The 19,670-nt window shown below is 55.4% G+C and overlaps 1 protein-coding gene across 7 annotated transcripts in view; it reads right to left on the bottom strand.

Moving 5' to 3' along the window:
* SZT2 (SZT2 subunit of KICSTOR complex) overlaps positions 1 to 19,670 on the bottom strand; it is a 62,743-nt gene that overhangs the window by 13,031 nt on the left and 30,042 nt on the right. For 5 of the 7 annotated variants that reach the window (XM_075424702.1, XM_075424699.1, XM_075424698.1 and 2 more), the window contains 34 exons: positions 19,176 to 19,434; positions 17,581 to 17,746; positions 17,406 to 17,498; positions 17,141 to 17,222; positions 16,721 to 17,002; positions 16,214 to 16,352; positions 15,839 to 15,955; positions 15,661 to 15,724; positions 15,093 to 15,278; positions 14,684 to 15,022; positions 14,354 to 14,543; positions 13,885 to 13,959; positions 13,537 to 13,675; positions 13,183 to 13,303; positions 12,809 to 12,938; positions 12,541 to 12,693; positions 12,325 to 12,427; positions 11,836 to 11,953; positions 11,493 to 11,604; positions 10,920 to 11,038; positions 10,349 to 10,513; positions 9,654 to 9,738; positions 5,881 to 6,069; positions 5,579 to 5,776; positions 5,076 to 5,245; positions 4,725 to 4,891; positions 4,186 to 4,283; positions 3,165 to 3,297; positions 2,923 to 3,050; positions 2,498 to 2,628; positions 1,801 to 1,983; positions 1,107 to 1,377; positions 800 to 879; positions 321 to 446 (listed from right to left, as the gene is read on the bottom strand). In XM_075424702.1, coding sequence (XP_075280817.1) covers positions 321 to 446; positions 800 to 879; positions 1,107 to 1,377; positions 1,801 to 1,983; positions 2,498 to 2,628; positions 2,923 to 3,050; positions 3,165 to 3,297; positions 4,186 to 4,283; positions 4,725 to 4,891; positions 5,076 to 5,245; positions 5,579 to 5,776; positions 5,881 to 6,069; positions 9,654 to 9,738; positions 10,349 to 10,513; positions 10,920 to 11,038; positions 11,493 to 11,604; positions 11,836 to 11,953; positions 12,325 to 12,427; positions 12,541 to 12,693; positions 12,809 to 12,938; positions 13,183 to 13,303; positions 13,537 to 13,675; positions 13,885 to 13,959; positions 14,354 to 14,543; positions 14,684 to 15,022; positions 15,093 to 15,278; positions 15,661 to 15,724; positions 15,839 to 15,955; positions 16,214 to 16,352; positions 16,721 to 17,002; positions 17,141 to 17,222; positions 17,406 to 17,498; positions 17,581 to 17,746; positions 19,176 to 19,434 — 5,111 coding nt within the window. The remainder of the gene's footprint in view (positions 1 to 320; positions 447 to 799; positions 880 to 1,106; positions 1,378 to 1,800; positions 1,984 to 2,497; positions 2,629 to 2,922; positions 3,051 to 3,164; positions 3,298 to 4,185; positions 4,284 to 4,724; positions 4,892 to 5,075; positions 5,246 to 5,578; positions 5,777 to 5,880; positions 6,070 to 9,653; positions 9,739 to 10,348; positions 10,514 to 10,919; positions 11,039 to 11,492; positions 11,605 to 11,835; positions 11,954 to 12,324; positions 12,428 to 12,540; positions 12,694 to 12,808; positions 12,939 to 13,182; positions 13,304 to 13,536; positions 13,676 to 13,884; positions 13,960 to 14,353; positions 14,544 to 14,683; positions 15,023 to 15,092; positions 15,279 to 15,660; positions 15,725 to 15,838; positions 15,956 to 16,213; positions 16,353 to 16,720; positions 17,003 to 17,140; positions 17,223 to 17,405; positions 17,499 to 17,580; positions 17,747 to 19,175; positions 19,435 to 19,670) is intronic. The other 2 variants (XM_075424703.1, XM_075424700.1) reach the window with 1 other exon arrangement.

Consider the following 19,670-nt stretch of genomic DNA (forward strand, 5'->3'; position numbering starts at 1 on the left):
ATTCAGCTGGTTTGCTTTCAATAGTCCCAGCTATTTACTGGGTCCAGGCAAGGTTTACCAGGTCTGGCTGCCAAGTAAGTTTTATTTCCTTATCAGATGCGTACCAAACAGCATTCTCTGATGGCTTTGCTAGACTCAGCCCTGAATTCCCTGGGTAGAAAACAGGGGGGATGGTGTAGCTGCAGGAGAAAGGATTAGTGCAAATTCATCCTGTAATGTAGCGGTGAGCTCAGAGCAGTCCTGTCTTGGGAAAAGACTGCAAAGCCATCCTTTGCCTCAGTGCACAGAGCCCAACCCCACCGGTGCTTACTGACACCCACCTTTCCCTCTGCCTTGCCCTGCTGGTCAGTCTGGATCTGCTGCCGGAAGGCTGGGTCGAAGAGCAAGGGGGTAGCACAGTAGTGAACCAGGCGTGAGGACTGCTTCAGGGTCTCCAGGTCTGCCAGCTGCTCAGAACAGCACAAGAGGAACACGGTTACAGCACACATCCCTCCCTCCAGCCTGGGAACAAGCTGTCACAACACTCTGCTGCTGCTCTAGTGGGGATCAAACTCTAGAGGGAGCCCCCCACCTTTCCAGCCTTTCCAGCGCTGGGCAGCAAGGCCCCACTCTCAAGTCTGGTGCTAGAGCCCAGCAACCCCAGACGTTCAAGCAGAGAGCACTGCTCCACTGCCAAACGCCATCCCGACATACACCCTGCCCTGAGCTCCAGTGCTCCCCGTTGCCGTAGGGAAGCCGGTGCTCCTAGCGCGCTGTAAGAAGGCCCAGCCTGCCGTCCGCCCGCCTGGGCTGCACTCACACTGATAGGCATGTTGGACTGCGCCGATCTCTGCTGCCAGGTAACAAAGAGATTCTCGATCTTCATCTGCTTCTCCAGTTCTGGAGGAAGGAGAGCAGTGACAAGGGTATCAAGCCACAGCTCCAAGTATTGCCACTCCCCTTCACTCCCACCCTACCCAGGCCATAACCCATCCCCTCATAGCACTCTGGCAGGAGGAGTGGAGAACTGTCCCCTCTGCCAGAACTCTTGTTCTGTTCTTTCTGAGCTGCTTTTCTAGAAGCGAGGTGCCTTGGTAGGCTCCGTGACATCAGGCCCCTTGCTTTACCTTTCCTCTCCATGCTCTTGATTTCCAGGAACTGAGCCCCATGCCGAGACACGGGGTCAGAAGGTCCCGAGTCAGGGCCGTGGGGTATGCGCTTGATGGTGGTAACATCCCGCAGAGCTTCATCAAAGGGCACCACGTCGGGATGGAAGTGCAGAGACGGCAGGCTGCGGGCAGAGCTGCTCAGCCGGCCTTGTTCCTTGCTAGGTGGGGGGCTGGAGCTCCGGATCAGCGCATCCACCTCCAGAGTGGAGTTCAGGAAAGGATTTGGCTCCTAAGCAAGGAGACATGGCCATGAAAGCCTCCTTATTGCCAGCCTTGGAGCAAGGACCCCACAAGGACAGAGCAACCGCAGTTTTGGCCACCCCTTGGCCTTCTCCATCACCAGTCTTCATGGGAACAGGCCTTGGCCCAGCATGGCCCTAATGCACAGTAGGAAGCCCATTCCCCAGCCTCCTCCACCCTAAATAATCCAATCACAAATCAGTGCTGACAACAGCAGAATGTGCTTCCCTTTCCTCTTCTGGCTGTCTCCCGGAGCAGACAGCACCAGCCTGGCTGGACACGCGAGCACCTGGGGATGCCTTGCCAACTGGCACACAAAAGCACAGAAGTGTCTGCAACCTTCTTCAGACCCCCAAGCTGACAAGGCCCACCTGAAGGGGAAAGGACTGCCCTGCCTGGCGGAGTGCCCTACCTGCTTGCTGTCCTCATGCCACGGCGTGTCCATGAAGCAGTGGTGGTGGAAGAGTCCCAGCTTCTGGCTCAGCAGGCAGTGAACAATGTGGGACCGGGCATTCTGCCACTGCAGCAGGCGGGTAAGCGAGCAGTTCAGGTTGGCCCCCAGGTCTGGGGACCAGTTGTAGGTGTAGAGCGTCAGCTGGAGAGAGAGAGGAGGGAGGAAGGCTGAAGGTCTTGCTCAGAGAGGGCCTGCATGGTTACACAGGCTGCCCCAAGTGCTCTGGGTGGTACTTGCTGCAGCTCCAGCCAGTTTCAAATGGCAAGGCTAGGACAGCGAGAGTTTCGACAACTCATTCACAGCCCCCCGTTAACACCCACAGCAGTGGTGGTTGTACTTCCACCGGCAGCACAAGTGCCCAGCCTGATGTGGACCTTGCTGTTGGTAGGGAAAGGGCAATTACAGTCCGCAGCGGGGCAGCGGAAGTCAGAGACAGTGAGGGCTGCTGCCCGCCAGCACTCCCTAGAGCACTGCAGGGAACCTCCAGGTCTTCTTGCAGCACAAGCAGAGACACCCTGCACAGCTGCTTCAGAGGGCTCCTGCCTAGGGAAGGCTGGTTGCCTGCAGAGGCACTGTTCCTCTCTTCTTTCTGCCCTGAGCCACTTGGGAACAGCCTGGCTTTCAGGAGACACCACCACCCAGGCACCATTGCTACCTTTTTGTCGATGATCTCCATGAAGAGGAACCTTTGCCGGGGCGCCAGGTCTCGTCCAACAAGGCTGGGATCAGAGCCTCTCTCTGCCGAGCTGAGTTCCATGGCCTCAAAGCGCTGGAGCCCTTTGTGAGCTGGAAGCAGCCAGAGTTATGACTCTCAGTACCAGTTCATCCCACTCCTACATCCCACATGCCAGTAAGGTGGCACAACAGGATGCTGTGCCCAGCAGGGCTCAGCTCGTCTTGAAATAAGCAGTTATAAGCCAGTCTGAACATAGGGTCTCAGGAGCTGAAAACAGGCACCCCACTGCCCACCTCCAGGCACAAGCAGTCTGTCCCAGCAAGGAGGGGAAGCTGCTCATTCATCTCCCCCCTCGAGAGCCCCCAGCAAGCAGCCAGTGCTGTGGACTCTGGCCGGACACTCACCCTGCTCCGTGCTGCAACGCCACTGCTGGAAGTTGCGTCCCAGCAGGATGAAGTGTCTGACGGCCGCAGGGCGAGGGCTGGCGCTCTGGCCAGGCTTATAGGGCAGGAAGGCGGTGCCTCGATGGCAGCTGCGAAGAAGAGCACCAAAGGCAGCTGATGAGTAGAGCCATGGGAGCAGAGGCTGGCGCATCTGATTGGCATTTGCTGGTGCCAGACAGCCCCTTGTGAGCCGCATTACTCACCAGATCTGCTCAAACACCTTGACAGTGGTGTCACTCGCCAGGGCAGTGACCAGGCTCACCACTTCCACCAGGATGGAGGACAGGAGGAAACGGGACACAATCTCCAGCGAACACTGCTGCACCGAGGGACACCCTGCATGGGAGAAGTACTGTAGGACAAAGTACCAAGCAGCCCCAGAGCCAAACCCTACCCGCCTGGGCAGTGGAGAGGGCTACGGGAGCCCCGTTGTAGGCCTGCTGCCCAGAGCAGGCCAAGTTCTTGCCTTGCCAGGGACTGAGGCAGGCAGAGCTGGAGAAGAAGAAGAGGGAGGCTAAAACAACCCGTGGTTTCAGGCTCTGGCCTGAAGTGGGACCTTGATCTAACTGCCTGTATGACCTGAACACAGCACTTTATTCCCCCACTTATTCCTTGTTCCCTGGCTTACTCCTCATCAGAGGAGGAGGACAGCTCTACCTGGCCAGCAGGAGGTTCGAGAGGATGCACAAAGACCAAAGTGAGAGGTATTCAGAAAGCAGCAAAAGGGCAGCCACACAGACGCAAATCCCATCATATGAAGGGCATCCCTCCTCCCCTCCCTCTCTGCAAGAGTGGGGGTCTCCCATGCAGCTTCGCAGCCCCAGAGCATGACGAAGAGGCTCAGATCCTCCCTCCCTGCTGCATCTGGGAGTGAAATCACTGCTGCAGCTGCTGTTGGTGTCCAGGTCTCTCCAAAGCAGCTGCAGCCAAGTCTAGCAAGCCCTGGACTTGGAGCATGGCAGACATAATCATGGGGCCTTAGCAGGTTTGTTCAGATGCAGACACATGCCAGGACTCCTGCCACAGCTTTATAATGCTGATGCTGGCCCTGACACCAATGGGACTCTGCTGACATTTGGGGAGAGACAGAGTGTGTAACTAGGTAGAGATCAGCAAGGGATGAAGACGGATGGCTTGGTGCCATATGACGACTTGTCCTCGGAGCTCTAGGTAGAAAGGCCTACTCCCAGCCCATCTGGAGGAGCTGGGGTCTAAGACACATACCTAAGTGGTTCATGAAAGCCATCCACTGCTGGCAGGTTTGACTGAAGAGCGGGTGCATGGTACCTACATCCCCTTCTTCCAACTGGCAGGCTCGGCGCCTGGGAAGAGGGAAGGGAAACACAGTTATACCAGATCAGTCAACAGCAAGGAAGACACAAAAGTGCAATGGTTCCCTCCTGGCTCCAGAAGGGGGCCCAGGGAGCCTCCTTTTTGGGTTGTTACAGCCCTTGAGCTTGCTCCCTCTGTGTCAGTAGCCATAGGGGTGTCACGTGTTGCACAGGGCCCCACAATGCAGGGGAGGGATCTCTGGCAGGGGGAATCAGCAGTGCTCCCAGCAGCACCCCAGCAATAAGGACTGAGGCTTTGTGTGTGGAAGGCAGCTCCACTAACTGGCTGTGTAAGGGAGAAATGGCAAGGAAAGGGGATGGGGTCCAGAGGGCTGAGACACAAATAGCCAGCAGGATGTCAGGCTGTGGAGCGATGTACAGCAGATGGAGGGGAACAACACCCCAGCTGCCCAGCCTGCAGGCTGTGCTTGCCTCTGTGCCTGTTCCAGTTCAGCTGTGGTTGTGGTCCGATCCTGGCTGAGGTGCTGCTTGACACTCTCAGTCTTGTGCCGCCGCCTCGTGCGAGCCTCTTCCGGCCTCTCCAGCACAATGTCATCAGTAGTCTTGGGGCTGCCCAGCTCCGAGGACTCTGCTTTGCTCTAGGGAGAAGGAGGTAAGTTACTGCTGTGCACATGCACAGCTTAGCTAGCCCCCTGATCTCAAAGTCCCAGCTACCAGCCTCGCCTCCCAGCCCCAGCCAGATCCCTCCTCTCCATCCCTCCTGGCCTGACACACCATGAGGACTTACAGGCCCTGCTCCTCACAGGTCCTCGGCAACATTACCAGCATGTCCCAGAAGCTGCGGCGTCCCAGCTTGCTCGTGGGTGTCACTGGCTCCCCAGAGCTGGACGAAGGGGCAGAGGTGAAGTGCAAGGGTGGAGGACAGCTCCTGCCAGCTCCACCAGTGGCCAGGGCCAGGCCTTTGGTCTCTGACATGGTCCTCCTTAGACCTCCTGTGGAGACAGAGCAAATCAGTCTCCCCCTGAGCCTCCTGCTGCAACACTGCTGGCGGCCCTGCATACCCCACTGTGGCTGGCCATAGCCTGGCGGGAGAGAAGGGAAAAAGCCCTCAGTAACATCCAGCAAAGCGGATTCAGTCTTGGGAAGCAGACAGACCTTTAAAAATGTCTTCCAACCCTGTGATGCTTCTTCCCTGAGACATCACACAGCAAAGCTTGCAGAGGGGAGAGCAGCTTCCTCCCTCCCAGCCCCACCAGCCTGAGTTCCCCCAGCACAGCTGAGCTCCCGCAGGCTGGCTGGGGTGGCCGTCCTGGCTGGGCTCTCACCCGCAGAGCTCAGCTCCTCCAGGTCCATGGCACCCAGTGGGCAGATGGCTTCCACGCAGAGTGGGGCCGGCAGCACGAGGAACTCCATGACGGCATCGCAGAGAGCGTGGCGCAGGGCCCCACACAGCTTCTCCGACAGCTGCAGCAGGCTGATGTTGCCTTTCTCCCAGATGTCCAGGCGCACCAGCACGCAGGGCTCTGTGGGGAAAGGACAGTCCTGCATGGCTCTGCAGCCCCACCGTGTCCCAGGGGACGTAGGGACAGCAGGGACTCAGCAGGTCGTGGCCTGTTTCGCTCCATACCCGAATGCAGGGTGCCAGCGTCCGGCTGGTGCCTGCTGACCGCAGTGAGGCTTTCGAAGTCGGCGTCCTGCAGCAGACCCGCGATGGGCGAGGAGGAAGGCAGCTTCAGAGGGTCAGGCCTCTCCCCATGAGGCAGTGAGGTGGGGCTCCCTTGCTCATCCACAAACGTCAGTGCAATGCATGCAATTCCTGCGGAGAAGAGCCCCAGACAGCCTCCATCAGCCCAGCCCCGAGTGCACCCCTACAAGCTCTGCCTCCAGCCTGCCACCCTGCACCCGGGACCGTCGTGTCACCACCTGGGCTGCACCATGCCACGTGGCAGGCAGGGCCCACAGGAGGGGACGCAGCCAGGGGAGCAGAGGCTTGCCGTGCCCGTGGGGAGCCAGGGTAAGAAGCATGGTGTTTGGCACAGGTGTCTCCATCACGCCGAGAATCTCTGTCCTGCAGAGTCACAGCAGCTTTTACCTTGCCCTGCAGGACCTTCCTGGTTTGTCCAGCCCCATATGCAAGGGGAAAGCATCTCCATTTGCTCCAGGAGGGCCTTCATGCAGAGAGATCCAGGATGGGGCTCACCATCCCTATGCTCTTAAGGGACAGAGTACAGAGCCCAGATGCTCTCCAGTAGCCCTCTCCAGGCTACAAAGGACCACAAGTCCCTGCAGAGGAAGACTGTCTACCTGATGCCTTGTTGCAGATTACACTTACAGCCCCCTCCTCACTGTACACCCGTACAAGATCAGGCACCTTCCCCATGCATTCCACCCAGCAGGACTGGGGACAAAGCAGGCTGACACCTAGTATTAGCCTGGAGTTGCTGCAGAGTAAAGTTCAGGTCCCGCCTGTAGCCTCTCTATGCTGAGCCCTACGCACCGACAACAGGACAGTTCAGAGATGCAGAGCAGCAGCGTGGTGCTCGCTGCACAGCCCTCATGCTGCATGCCCTGGGCCACGCAGGAGAAGCCCTGCTATGGACCAGAGGGGAAATAGGAGCTCACTCCCCACAGCCCAGCTCGACGGCCAGGGCACCAGGGAAGCAGCAGCACAGATGCAGCTGTGAGGTTCAAACCCCACATTGTAACCCTAGATGCTCCCACTCCCTTTCAAAGCCCCTTGACTGACTAAGCCAGCACTGAGGTGACTGGATGGCAAAGCTGCCCCAACACTGCCCAAGGGTGATGCGTCCAGACACAAACCACCTCAGGCCCACAGCACTGCTGAGCCCATATTCTGTCCCTCTCCATCCTGGGAAGGATGTGACACCAGACTCTGCTGCCACAGAGCAATCAAACTGCACCTGACAGGATCCACAGCACCGTGCGGAGGGTGCGTGCCCTCCCTGTGCTGAGACAAATCCAGCCCCAGCAGACTGTGCCCAGGTCTAACCAGCAGCACAACCACCTGGTCTCCACCATCCCTAATGAAGCACAGGCTCTGCAGCAACCTTTCCTCCCAGACATGCCAGATGCAAGGAGAGGGCACTGGGATGGAGAGTGCTGCTCCCAAAGCAGAGAGGTGGGCGTTCAAATCAGAGGGCAGCTCACTTGCACTCACGCTGAGGAAAGGAGACCCTGCACCTATGAGCATTCCTCCACATGAAGAAAAGTACAGGAGCTGCCTTGTCTCAGAGGTGCTCTGCAACAGCCTCCAACACATCTCTCCCCCAAAAGCACACACAGAACAACCCTTTATGCAGCAAACAACAGAGAAGTTTGTAATTTCCTAAATACCAAAGGCAGAGGGGACCAGGACTTTACCCAGCCTCATCCCCCTTCAGAGCAGGGCAGCAAGCCTCACACAGGGACTCTCCCGCCTCACACAGCCTCTTGCTACAGCAGGGCAGCTCTCTGGGATGTGGGTGCCAATACAGAGGTATCAAGAGCAGCAAATCTGCCCCATGTGACAGTGAATATGAGCCCTATGAAGCAGACCTTAATTTTCTTTTTTAAAGAGCAAAGGGCAAAAACTCTTCACCTGTCTGGCTTGACAGTCAGCCCCAGGCCCACAAAAATAACAGTGGATGCTCATGTGGTAATTGTAGACTAAGATGTAGTCATTCCCCTTTTCTCCTCCTGGATGAATTACCACACTGAATCCCTTCAGCGTCCCCCTCTGACACTTTTCTCTATCACATCCATTCCTGTACCTCTGCTCTGCTTCAGTCTGTCTGAGGCGAGGACATGAGAACAACCCAGCACAATGTCCCACGTTCTCCTCGTGCTGGGACACATGCTCCAGAGAGGGAGCACCCACGGCAGTGCTTTCAAGCAGGCCAGGTCAGCAGCCACAGGAGCAGACTCTTTGTTTGCAAACGCTCCCCGAGACAGAGCTATTTTCCCAAACAAGCGCCAAGCACTCAGCACCCTGCAGCCAGCTCAGTCGCTTGGGGCAGAGATGATGGCTGCTCCTGCCCTGGCTCGCCTCCCCGCTGCAGGGAACAAGGCTTCCAGTCTTGTTACAACAGCACAGAGAAGCTGAAATGCAACCAATAATCACAGGCAAGAAACTCAAGATCTGAGCTCTGGGGCTATGGGAAGAGGTAAGTTAGCAAGAGCTGCCAAGGACCTTACTGCCTGGTGCACTGGAGCTTGACTACAGAGTCATCCACCACACTCCGTGGAGAGGTGGGGTGCCAGGGAGCTGTTACCTCCCATTTGTGAGGAACTCTGATCCCCCTCTGACCCAGGCTCACTGAAATACAAAGTACGTGTCTAGCGGCGCCAAGCCACTTTAGTCCCTTGGTATGCAAGGAAACCCCCCAGCCCAGGACACAGCCATGGGGAGAGTGATGATGCTACACCCTGGAGCATGAAACCATGGCTGAAACATTACGATTCCCATCTTCCTCAGGGAGGAGACGCCTGTTTGGACCTGTGGGGAAAAAGGGGTATAGGATTTTGGAGTTCATCACTTGCAAGCTAACAGGGCAGCACACAGACCCTCAGCAGCCAGGGACTGAAGAGCTGCTGTCTCAGGGCAGCAGGTTCTGTTTGCTCATTTTCCAGCCAGCAAGAAAGAGGAGGCTCAGCTAAATGGACACACACAAACATACAGAAGAGTCAGAGCTGAAGCCACAACACAAGGAAAACAAGAACAGCAGGCACCAGAGGGGCCAGGGAGCTGCACAGGAAAGGGAACCAGAGTAACACTTGGAGCCACAGGTGCTACCTTGGAAGAGGGAGAGTGGAAAGAGGTGCTGCACAAGGTCCGACATGGTACCTACATAACAGAAGAACATTCAGACGGTGCACGAGGGGCACACAATGGCCAGGTGACAGACCACATGGCCTGAACAAAACATGACACGACAGCCTGCTGCAGCATGGGCCCTGTGAAATCCCTCCTCCAGCAGTCCAGAGAAAAGAGCAAGGACATTGCCCCCACAGCCCGTGCTCAGTTACACACAGCATCTAGCTACCCCCTCGCAGCAAGGCTCCTGCAACAACTGTCCCTGCTCCCACGTCCAGCCCCACCAAGCCTCTGTGCCCCACACTTACTGAGGTCTTGCTGTCTTGCCCCACAGCTACCGCAACCTAGAGATGCTTCTACAGCAAGAGGACTAGCTTAGCAAGTTGCTCTGTGGGAGGCCTTAGCTCGCTCGACCACATGTGCAAGCGTGTGCAGTCCCCCAAGCACACACCCTGCCCACCTCCCAGCCATCGGAACACGCTACCCCAGCACTGGCCCTCCTCAGTCACTCAGAGCTCTCCAACATGGGAAGCAGCTCGCCAACACGCAGCCCCATACTCTGTTTCAGAAAGAGCTGAACGTGATACCTTTTCCCCCAGTGCCTTGGCCGCCCGGCTTGTTGTACAGATAGAGGTCCTGGTCAGGGATGCTCCCACTGTGGTTGAAGTAGTGCTAAGGAGAGCAAGGAAGAATAGCGACAGAGATTAGAGAACTTGCTTTAGCTGGAAGCAGAGGTCCATGTGTGTGCAGAGCTCAGCCCCAGACCTGTAGCAAGCAATCCAGACCTACTTGAAACACTTGCCAGCACAACCTTTGCCACTGTTGGGCTGAAGGAACCCCCCCCAGCTCTATGCAGAATTACACGGTGCTACACATCTGGCCTCACCCCCTATCCTTGCTATCATCATGCTGTGGGGGTGCGTAGCTGCTCCCAAACTTTTACTAATCCTGATGTTTCATTCTTTAGATTTGAGGGAGTCATCCAAGCAGCCAAGCTCAGCTTTGCAAGCGGGTCTTCTCCCATGCTCCTGGGAGATGACAGTGTGCGTGAGCTTTGTGGTTGCTGCTTTTTGCACAGCAAGTGACCATTTGTGTGAAAGCAAGGCCTGTCTAGGCCAAACAGGAACTGCTCGCAGTCCTGCGAAACTCCTCCACACTTCAGTATTCCACGTCTGTTCCTCCCCAACACTGTGTGGCAGAGCTGGGAACATGGCGACTGAGCTGCCCCCAGCAACAGGTAGAAGCTGGGCAGACTGCTGTCCCAGCTCACGGCCCTCCTCACCTTGAAGTGGTGCTCCACGTTGCTGTCCGTGTACTTTGGGGTGTGCAGGAAGATGAGCAGGTTCTGGCGCAGATAGTAGGCCACCGCATGCAGCCAAGGCAGGGCGGAGGGTGGCAGGGTGAACTGCAGGACCTCTGTGGGTGGCATCCCCGGGGGCTGGATAAACTGCAGAGAGAAGGCTTTAAAGCTCAGCTGAGACTAGCAGGATGCCTTGGGGCTCTGAGACTGATCCAAATTATACCAGCTGGCTATGCGAAGGGAGAGCATGGCAGGCAGAACCCAGGCCCATAGACAGCATCCTGAGACAGATGTAGGCAGATGTTCCAGTGGCATTCACAGGGAGGCTCTGCCATGCTGCAAACCCCAGCAACGGGGATCTCCCACCTACCCTGGCACTCACACAGTATAACCCTCGGTGAACGCTAGCCTGAGCAAGTGCTGGAGCAGGGAATGGGATGCAACAAACTGCCTTGGCCTTCCCCGCCCTGGGGCAGGAGAGGCTGAGACAGGTCAAAAAGTAGGAAAGTGTCACAGGCTCTGGGATGAGCAGAACAGCTATCCAGTGAGGTACCTCCACATCTGCTGGGGTCAGCTTGCAGTTCCGCACCAGCATCACCGTGATGATATCCAGGGTGGCCTCATCCAGCCGTCTGCGCAGCACTTTCACCAGCTCATCTGTGATCTCAGACCCTGACAAGTGAACAGAGGTACAAGCAGCTTTTGCACCCCATCCAGTAAGAATGACCTTAGCCACCCCTCCCTGCCTGTTCAGGGTGTACCACCCTCACATCACTTCCCACAGGGAACACGTCTTTCTCCACCATCAATTTCTTTAGGCATCTTATTCTACCCATTCATGACCAAAAAGACCGCTGGTACAGCAGGCAAAGACAAATTCACTCCTGCATAGGGAAACTTGGCATAAACCACCTGGTCAGCAGGAAGTTTCATTATGGGCCATGGATCCTTTCCTCATGTTCCCATCCAGACAGAACGGAGAGCAGCTCTGCACTAAGGAAGAGCAGCCTGCTCAGGAGGGAGATACCTTCTCTGCTCTTCAAGAAAAGTGGGCCAGGAGCAGAGCTCTATTCCTTTGATTTTACATCCGCACAGTCCATCTGCTGCCAGGTGCTGTAACACTTACCTGCTGGGGCAACACCATGGACCATCAGCTGGATGTGCCTGTCTACCTGTCCTACAGGGCGGGCAGAGTCCACACTACGGCACGAGGCTGCATCCAGAGAGGAACGAGAACCCTGCAGAAGCAAAATCAGCCACACAGAAGCAGTTTCCATGTGAATTCCCGATCCATCATTGCCCTGGGCTGTCAGCAAGGTCAGGCAGCACCCACTCACTGCTGCCCCACTCTACACATCCACAGTCTAAGTTTTACCCTACATAAAATCCACATTGCTGGAACTACTGAGTTCTCTCCATTCCTCTGACCAAGAGCAGCCACATCCACTCCCAGAGAACAGCAGACTCACCATTAGATCCTCAGTGTAAATGGGCTCCTGGCTGCGTGTCAGTGCCAGTGAGCGGGATGCTGGACTAAGGACGCTCTCTGCTTCCCACACCTTCCCACTGTAGGTGGTTTCAGTCAGTCTGAATACAGGAGAAAGGCACGTCAGCCTCTATTCCCAAGGACAACAGCATCATGCCTCCATGTCTTCCTTGCTCCCCCTGTGCACTTTCTGGGGATTAGTCCTTACGATATGGAGCTTCTGGAAAAACTAGTCTCTGGCTCCCTCAAAAAAATCATCCTTTTCCCTCCCATGTAAAGGCTTGGTGCAGGGAGAGCAGGAGGGGCCTGGCTTGATGTGACTCTGACTCATCAGAAATCAGGTATTTGCTGCTTGGGTCACAGCAGGGTCCCTGAGGCTGGGCAGACACTTTCTGCCCCAGGAGCTCTCAGTCTGGTGTAACACATGTATAGCAGGGCAGGGTCAGGCCAATAAGCCACAATGGCTTCTTACCGGAGGTAGAAAACAGATTTAGTGGCACGTTCCTGGTAGACAAACATATTCTTCCTGTTCACCACAGAGAAGGCGTTGAGCACCGAGCGAAGCGCCTGGATAGCTGTGGGCAACATGGGATGTTAGCTATCCCACAGACCCTTCTCTGGTGTGCCAATCCAGCCAGAAGCCAGACCCTTGACATGCAGAATGAGAGGGAACCTGGGCTGTACGCACCTCGCGAGACCCCCATGTTGGGGCCCATCTTCAGGCGTGAATGCACATGGATGAGTGTGCTCCACACAACATCACAGGCAAAGTGCCCTGGCATGAACTGCATGGTGGCAGCCAGGTAGTCCCGGGGCTGGTAGCTCTCCTCTACAGAGTAATCTACAAAGAACATAGGACATCGCTGGGGCCACAGCATGGAAGTCACTGTCCTTTTAGTCACTCATGGGCAGGCAGTAGGACTGCCGCCAAGGCACAGCCAAGGGAGTATTCATACCGTCTGTGGGCATGACACGCTGCTTGTATGAGGTATACGGTGTTTCACTCTTCCAGATGTCCTCCTCACTTTCTGCCACCAGTAATGAGTTGCATATGTGGCTGTCATGCAGGTCCTGCAGCAGCAAGCGCTGCAAAGGATGAGAGAAGATTGGTTCTGTTGCTTGTACAGCCCATAGAAGACAGCAAGGAGCAGAGCTGAGGGCCAGACTGAGTCCCTCTTCCTTTGACCCCCAAACTAGGACTCCACCAGCTGAACTGGCTCCCCAGACCCCTCTCTGAGCTGGGCCTGGACCAGACAACCTCCAGAGGTCCCTTCTCATCTAAGCATCTCACAACTGGCAGCTCTGCCCCTGCCCTCTGCAGATTTGTTACCTGATTGACAACCCTGCAGATTTCACTGATCTTCTTCACCACCACCTGGTTGAGAGCCTGGCACTCCCCTGGCTGCTCCTCTTCTGTTTCTGCTGATGCTGCCTTCTCCACACTCAGGCTGCTTTACAGGGAAGGGGAGAGAGGGGTCAGCAGGGCACCTGGACAGTGCCTATCCCTGTATGCTGGGGGCAGGAACAAGGTGTGGAAGGATGGCAGCTTTCCCCTTATGAAGCACCAGCCTAGCCCTGCAGCTCCCCCCCCATGGGCCAGGAAGGAGATCCTGCCCCGAGATGAGGGAGTGGCAATTAGGTCCTGGTACAGGCAAGCAGTGGCCAGACAGGGGACCCTCCTTACCGTGTGTGGTAATAGACCTCCACTCGGTCCTGCTGGATTTTTATGATGAGCCAGAAATCTGGCATGAGGGGACATCTGGGTTCCTGGTCGCTCATCAGCGCCTCCTCGTACTCCGAGTCACTGCTTCCCCCATCGTAACCTGCAATGCATCCTCACTTCAGCCCCAGCCCCAGGAAGCCAGCCTCCTCCCCGGGCACAGCAGCCTCTGGGAGATCAGAGCCACTCACAAGCCCTGTTCCCAGGGGTCACCCCAGCCCAGGCACACAGTCCCACCATGTCCCTGCACTGCTGTGTCACTGCCAGTGTCTGGCTGCACGCTGTCGGTCACCCCTGCCCCAGCAGACTCACCCAGGTGGTCGGAGTCCATGCTGCCCTGGCTTGACACCAGGCTCTGCACGCGGCTGGGACGCTGCTTGCTGAAGCCTGCAAAGAGAAGAGGGGTTTGATCACAAATGCACTTGCAAAGCCCCTTGACACGTCCTGTGTGCTGGAGAAACATTACACCACAGGACAACCAGGCAGCGCTGGCCATGGGGAGGCAGTGCGAGGGAATGGGGCTTTCGCAGCCATTGCTGGAGTCACCAGGAACTTTGGGGATATCGGTGCGGCAGCACAGCCCACTACCCTGGGTACTGTTAAACAGTGAATTGCCAGCACCCTGGCAAGGAAGAGACAAACAGTACTGGGTACAAATTCTGGTGTTCAGGGAGTGGAATGGGAGAATCAGTCATATTTTGCATGCCACAGCCAGAACTGGGCTCTCCCCTTAGAAGTTCCCGAGGCTGAGGTACATCCTGCCCACATTCACAGCTCCTACCTTCCCTGCCCTGTGTTACAGAGTCAGCCAGGCTTGCTGCAGATGGTGTCACCAATGGCGATTTCTCACTGTTGCCCTTCTCGGAGGATGAGGATGGCAGCGACTGCATGCTTGTCTCTGGAGCAGCCTCCTCCAGGGAGTCATGGCCAGGAGCTCTGCTCTGCTCCAGGCTCAGCGCTTCTCCCGGGACCTGCACATAAGCCAGGGTTGCAAACATGACCAGAAAAACAGGCACCAAAAAGAGTCCCATTATTCTCCTGCATCCTTCTACCTTCTGTTACCAGAGTGTCCCACACCTTCCCACCAACAGACCACATCAGTGTCTCTCACCTCATCCTGCGTGTGGCTGCCCGCACCTACGGGGTTTCCTGTGTCTGGCACAACGCGTGACTCGCTGTCCGGCCACCCCCAGAGACCTCGGGCTTCTTCTGGGAGGACACAGCTTGTATGCTGCAGCTCGGAGCCCTCTGCCTCTGCTTCACTGCTCCCATCCTGGCCTGCCTGGCCCAGGACTGTCCTGGTGCCCCCTCCAGCTGGCTGCTGCAAGCAGGGTGTCCCTGATGGGTTTGGAGCTGCCCGCCTGGAGTGCAGGCGGCTGATGGAGATGTAGTGGTAGTCACTGCCTTCTGCATTGAGCATGTAGCCTGGCAGAGCCATTCTTCTGAACTCCTGCAACACAGGGAAGAATAAGCATCCTGCTAGCTAAGTGTATGATGCTGTCTCAGGGCTTTCTGTTTACCTCCTTGAACTTCTCCAGAGAGTGCTCAGGTCCAAAGACAAACTGGAGCAGCACCACCTCGCTGTGGCAGCTGGGCCGCCCCTTGGAGTTATAGATGTGAGTGGCCACCCGGTGCAGGATGGAGGTGCTGATGACCTGTGAGTGGCGCAGCGCAGACACAATCTCATCATCCAGGAGCCAGCGAATCTGAGCAGAGCAAGGACACAGAGCAAGATCTAGGTGACCAGCATTTGCATGGCTGCCCCAGTTCTGATCCAAGTCCCAACAGGCTGAGGGCAGCCCCTCTCATCACCTACATCCTTCATCAGCTTCTGAATGTACCTAAGAAAAGGTCTTTGGAAGAGAGGTCTATCTGTCCCACCCCAACTGCAGGAAGAATTCTGTTAGGGTAATCCCACACTTTTGAGGAGCACAAGGCCAATGGCCCGTGTGATACCAGCAAGGCCTGAAAGTCACTTCAGCTGACAGAGGTTGCAGCCTGGAGCAGGCTAGGAAGTGTGAAACAGCAGTTGTGCGCTGTGGCCACACTGTTCCAGCTGGAAGCAAGAGGGAGGCAAGGCTGGCTTACCTCATTCATAGTGGCTTCAATAGCCTGCCTGTGCACTCCAGGGAGGTTGGAAAGTGCAGGGTGCCTAGGAGAGAGGACAAGAATCAACCAGTCATTCTCATTCCTGCAGCCACCAGAGTGAAGCTCCTAGGCAGCAAAAGGAACCCATGTGGTGCTTGCTACACCTGCAGTGCCATACCTCTCATCTCCTGTGGATGGGAGACGTTCCAAGTTGTGCATGATATCCTCATCCGAGCGGAAAGAGGACGGCTGCCCTGGAGAGCGTGTGAAAGACACGCTGCTCTCCGAGGTGCATCTGTCACAGGAGGGAGAGAGAGCAGGCTGAGCATCAGCTTTTGAGACAGAGAAGATAGAGACACAGGCTCCAGGGAGGGGAAAAAGGGATCTCTAGAGAAGCTGAGCCTATCCTGGAAAAATTTCAGTTTTCTTAGGGCTGTGGCAGGCTCTGTGAGAAGCAGAATCCCGAGATTCAGCACACGGAGAGAGGCCGAGACTGGCTGGTTGGGAAGAGCAGGCAGAAGGTGGGCTGGTGACTGGGCCTCTTTCCACCTACCTGTTGTGGAGAATGTCTGCGTTCACAACTTCTATCTCCAGGGGCAGTGTTAGCACGAAGATGTCCAGGGTAACACAGAGATCCCCCAAGTCAATGGTGTTCAAGCCCTGACAGCTTTCCAGGCAGCCCAGAACTTCCCCTGAGGAGAGATTACAGGCAAAGGGAATCAGGCAACAAGTAGCTCTGCTTACACACATACACATCCCGGTTGCAAGTACAGAGACTGCAAGAGATGGCTGTCCCACACACCTGGACAGGCTCAAGAACGCCACCACCCTCCATGATCCTTTCAACCTTCCATGACCCATCCCACAGCAAGTGGGAGACCTCACGAAAAAGCCTTTGTCTAGTGCTGGGAGACCCTGGGGCCTCCGTAAGGGAGGGCTGGGCTGGTCCAGAAGGACTGCTGTGCAGGACACAGCATGTTTGTTCCAGCGGCTGCTCACCCAGCAGGGACCCAACAGAAGCCCTACTGCGCTATAACCTCACAGCAAGGCTTGCTCTTACCTAGACAAGTTGGCAGGGACTGCACGGGCATGGAGCTGTGCTGGCTACGCAACTTCACTGAGCAGGTAAGGTGCACAAAGAGTGGGGGCATCTCCTGCTCCAGGAACTCCTGCTCATTGAGCGAGTCCCCTCCCAGCACACTGAAGGAGTCGTCATCCTGGTTCACTGTGTTGGAGTCCGAGAGCGAATCTGTGTCTGGGAACTCATGCTCCAGCTTCTCACGGTACTCCACCTCCAGCTCTGGGTCACTCTCTGTGGCAATGCAGCACCCAGACACAGTTCCTGTTGACACAGGTTCCCTGTTAGCAAACCAGGCCCACATCCCCAGAGACCCCACCAGACACAGCCAAGCTCTGAAACGTACCACCACAGTGAGACTAGACACATTTTCTTCTCCAGGACAGAGCAAGAAAATATTACCTTCTTCAGCTGCCAGTTCCGCCTCTGATCCCTCCATGTCCTCGCTGCCTTTCCTGTCTGCTTGATCCCGAGATGCCTCTTCCTAAGACAGAGAGAGGAGGAGCAGATACTAGAAACATGCCAGAGAGTGAAGCAGGCTGTGGATGGGCCCCCCAGAAGCTCAGTCTACACATGGGTCTGCCAACCCCAAATCCAGATCTGACACCAAGCAAAGCTACTTCCCTCCACAAGGGCCAGATACCTGCCAGGGCAGCACCATGCCTACCTCTTTCTTGGCTGATGGTGGGCAATAGAAGAAATAGTGAGGATTTGATGGCACTGGCTTGAAATGTAAACTTCCAATTTCCAGGAATTTTTCCTAAAAGATAAATCCCAAACGTGAAGCAGACATTCCACTCTACCTTCTTGCAGGAGCCAAGCTGAACTTTCACACTCCTCACCTGGATAATTTTATGCAAGTCAGGGTGCGCCTGGCAGGGCTGCCCGATTTCCAGCAGCGAGAGGGGAAACTCTGCACAGCAGCTGGTGCCCATACTGCTCTTTGGCTCCTCTGTGGGGCTAGCAACGTTATGGGAGTCCTGCTCGCTGTAGTCCTCCATTTCCGCACTGACAGGATTGTGGACAGGTCAGACAGGGAAATCGAGAAACCAGAGTAGTTACATGTATTATCTACCCTGCAAGCACCCCACTCCACAGTTCCCCACACCTCATCTGCACAAACATGATGTGACTTCCACAGCCCCCACCCCTACAGCCCCAGAAACCCTCCTGCCACCCACTAACCCAGATAAGCGCTCCGGCTGTTTGAAGCCAGGCCAGAGGTAGCTTAACAATGCCAATACTGTGGCCAGGCACTCTACACCATGCTACACACCCGCCCTGGGAAACAGAGACACGTGGCGGAGTACAGAGACAGGCTTGGAGCAATCCAAATTAGCAACACCCAGTCCAGAGCACCTCATGGCAAATACCACCATGCCAGCACGCCTAGCATCTTGGCAGCACAGACCTAAGCACAAAGCTCAGGTCCATGCTCACTCAGCAGCTCCATGACAGAATCGGTCCCTAAAACTCAGCAAAAGCAATCCGGGGAGTGGGATGTTGGTTGGTCAAAGTACTCCCTAGGTACTCGAATTAGCAATACAGATGGCAGATCTGGGTGCAATGTGTCACAAGCTGTACATCCTTCAGTGAAGTTTATAAAATCTGCTTTGGGATAGTTGACCTGTAATATCTGATCAACAAAAAAAAGCTGCCACAGTTTTTCTCTGGGAAAGTAGCTCTCGAAGAAGTCATCCAACCTTCCAAACACCGAGTGTTCTTCAAAACCACAGCCTCATCTTGATGACTTACAGGAAAAGAAGAAATAGGATTGGGGATTCCGAACAAATGCTAATGAACTCACATAAAGGAACTGAGGATAGTCAAGTGCAAACACAGGACAAAGGACCTAAACAGGGTGTTTCTTTGCCAGACACTAAGGCACAGTAGAGTGCTTTTCCTCCTCCTTAAGTTTCCAGAGGCAACACAAACCTCAGAAATACCCTAAGGAATAGAAGGATGGAAGTTTAGCATCACGCATATTCCAATTCTGCCTTGGTATTTCTCTTGCAAATTTTTTTCCAGAGTTTTAATTAAAAAAAAAAAAAAGACACTTAAGTCATTAGAAATAGATAAAAAACCTGTCATTTTCACCAGATTCAACAGCGAACTCAAACGAGTTAAGCAGCAGGAGACGTGTCGTTTTTCCAGAAACAACAAGTCTGAGAGTTACTCGCAAACTGCCCTCCAGCTCAGGCCAGATGGGACAGTAATGAGCTAAGACTACAAGCCAAAGTGAAAGGATGGATGTCACCAGAGATTACAAAAAGAGAAGGTCCTGGTGGGCAACCCACTGGAAATATTTGTTCTTTCATGTAGCTCTGTTAGACTCTGCCCTACAACATTCCTTCTAGGAGGCAAAAGAAGATGCTTGAAGAAAGACCTGCCCTGGCCCAATGCTGAGAACAGAAACAAGACTGAGGCAGGCCCCTACCTTGATTCAGAGACCAAGACACCTCGTTCCCTAGAGCTCTGCTCCTCTTCTTGCTCTATGCTGCCCACTTGGAAGCTGGCTGTCTTGGAGTGTATACGGAAATGTTGGTGGCTCTCTCGGAACGAGCGGACATGGCTGCACACCGTCAGCAGGAAGTTGGTGATATCAATCTCTTGGAGCAGCTCCTCACAGTAGTCCATGGCTGTAAGCAGGTCCTGGGAGCTGATGCTGTGTGACTGCTGAAGGCTCTTGAACAGCCCTACACATCAAACACAGTGCCTGAGCGCCCCACCACGAGGATGCAAGGCCGTGGGAGTCAGGCAACAGCCACGTACAGATTTTCACCAAGTCTCAACACAGAGCTGCAACCCGTGCAGGTGCTGGGAGACAAGACTCAGCCAGAATGCCTCATGTTACATGTTAGCCCGGGCTTGTGTCACACCACAGTGCCCTAGAGATCTGCCACCCTGAAGGTGAGAGGGAAAAAAAAAAAGA

Source organism: Opisthocomus hoazin, chromosome 6 (genome assembly GCF_030867145.1).
Source record: "Opisthocomus hoazin isolate bOpiHoa1 chromosome 6, bOpiHoa1.hap1, whole genome shotgun sequence".
Taxonomy (NCBI): domain Eukaryota; kingdom Metazoa; phylum Chordata; class Aves; order Opisthocomiformes; family Opisthocomidae; genus Opisthocomus; species Opisthocomus hoazin.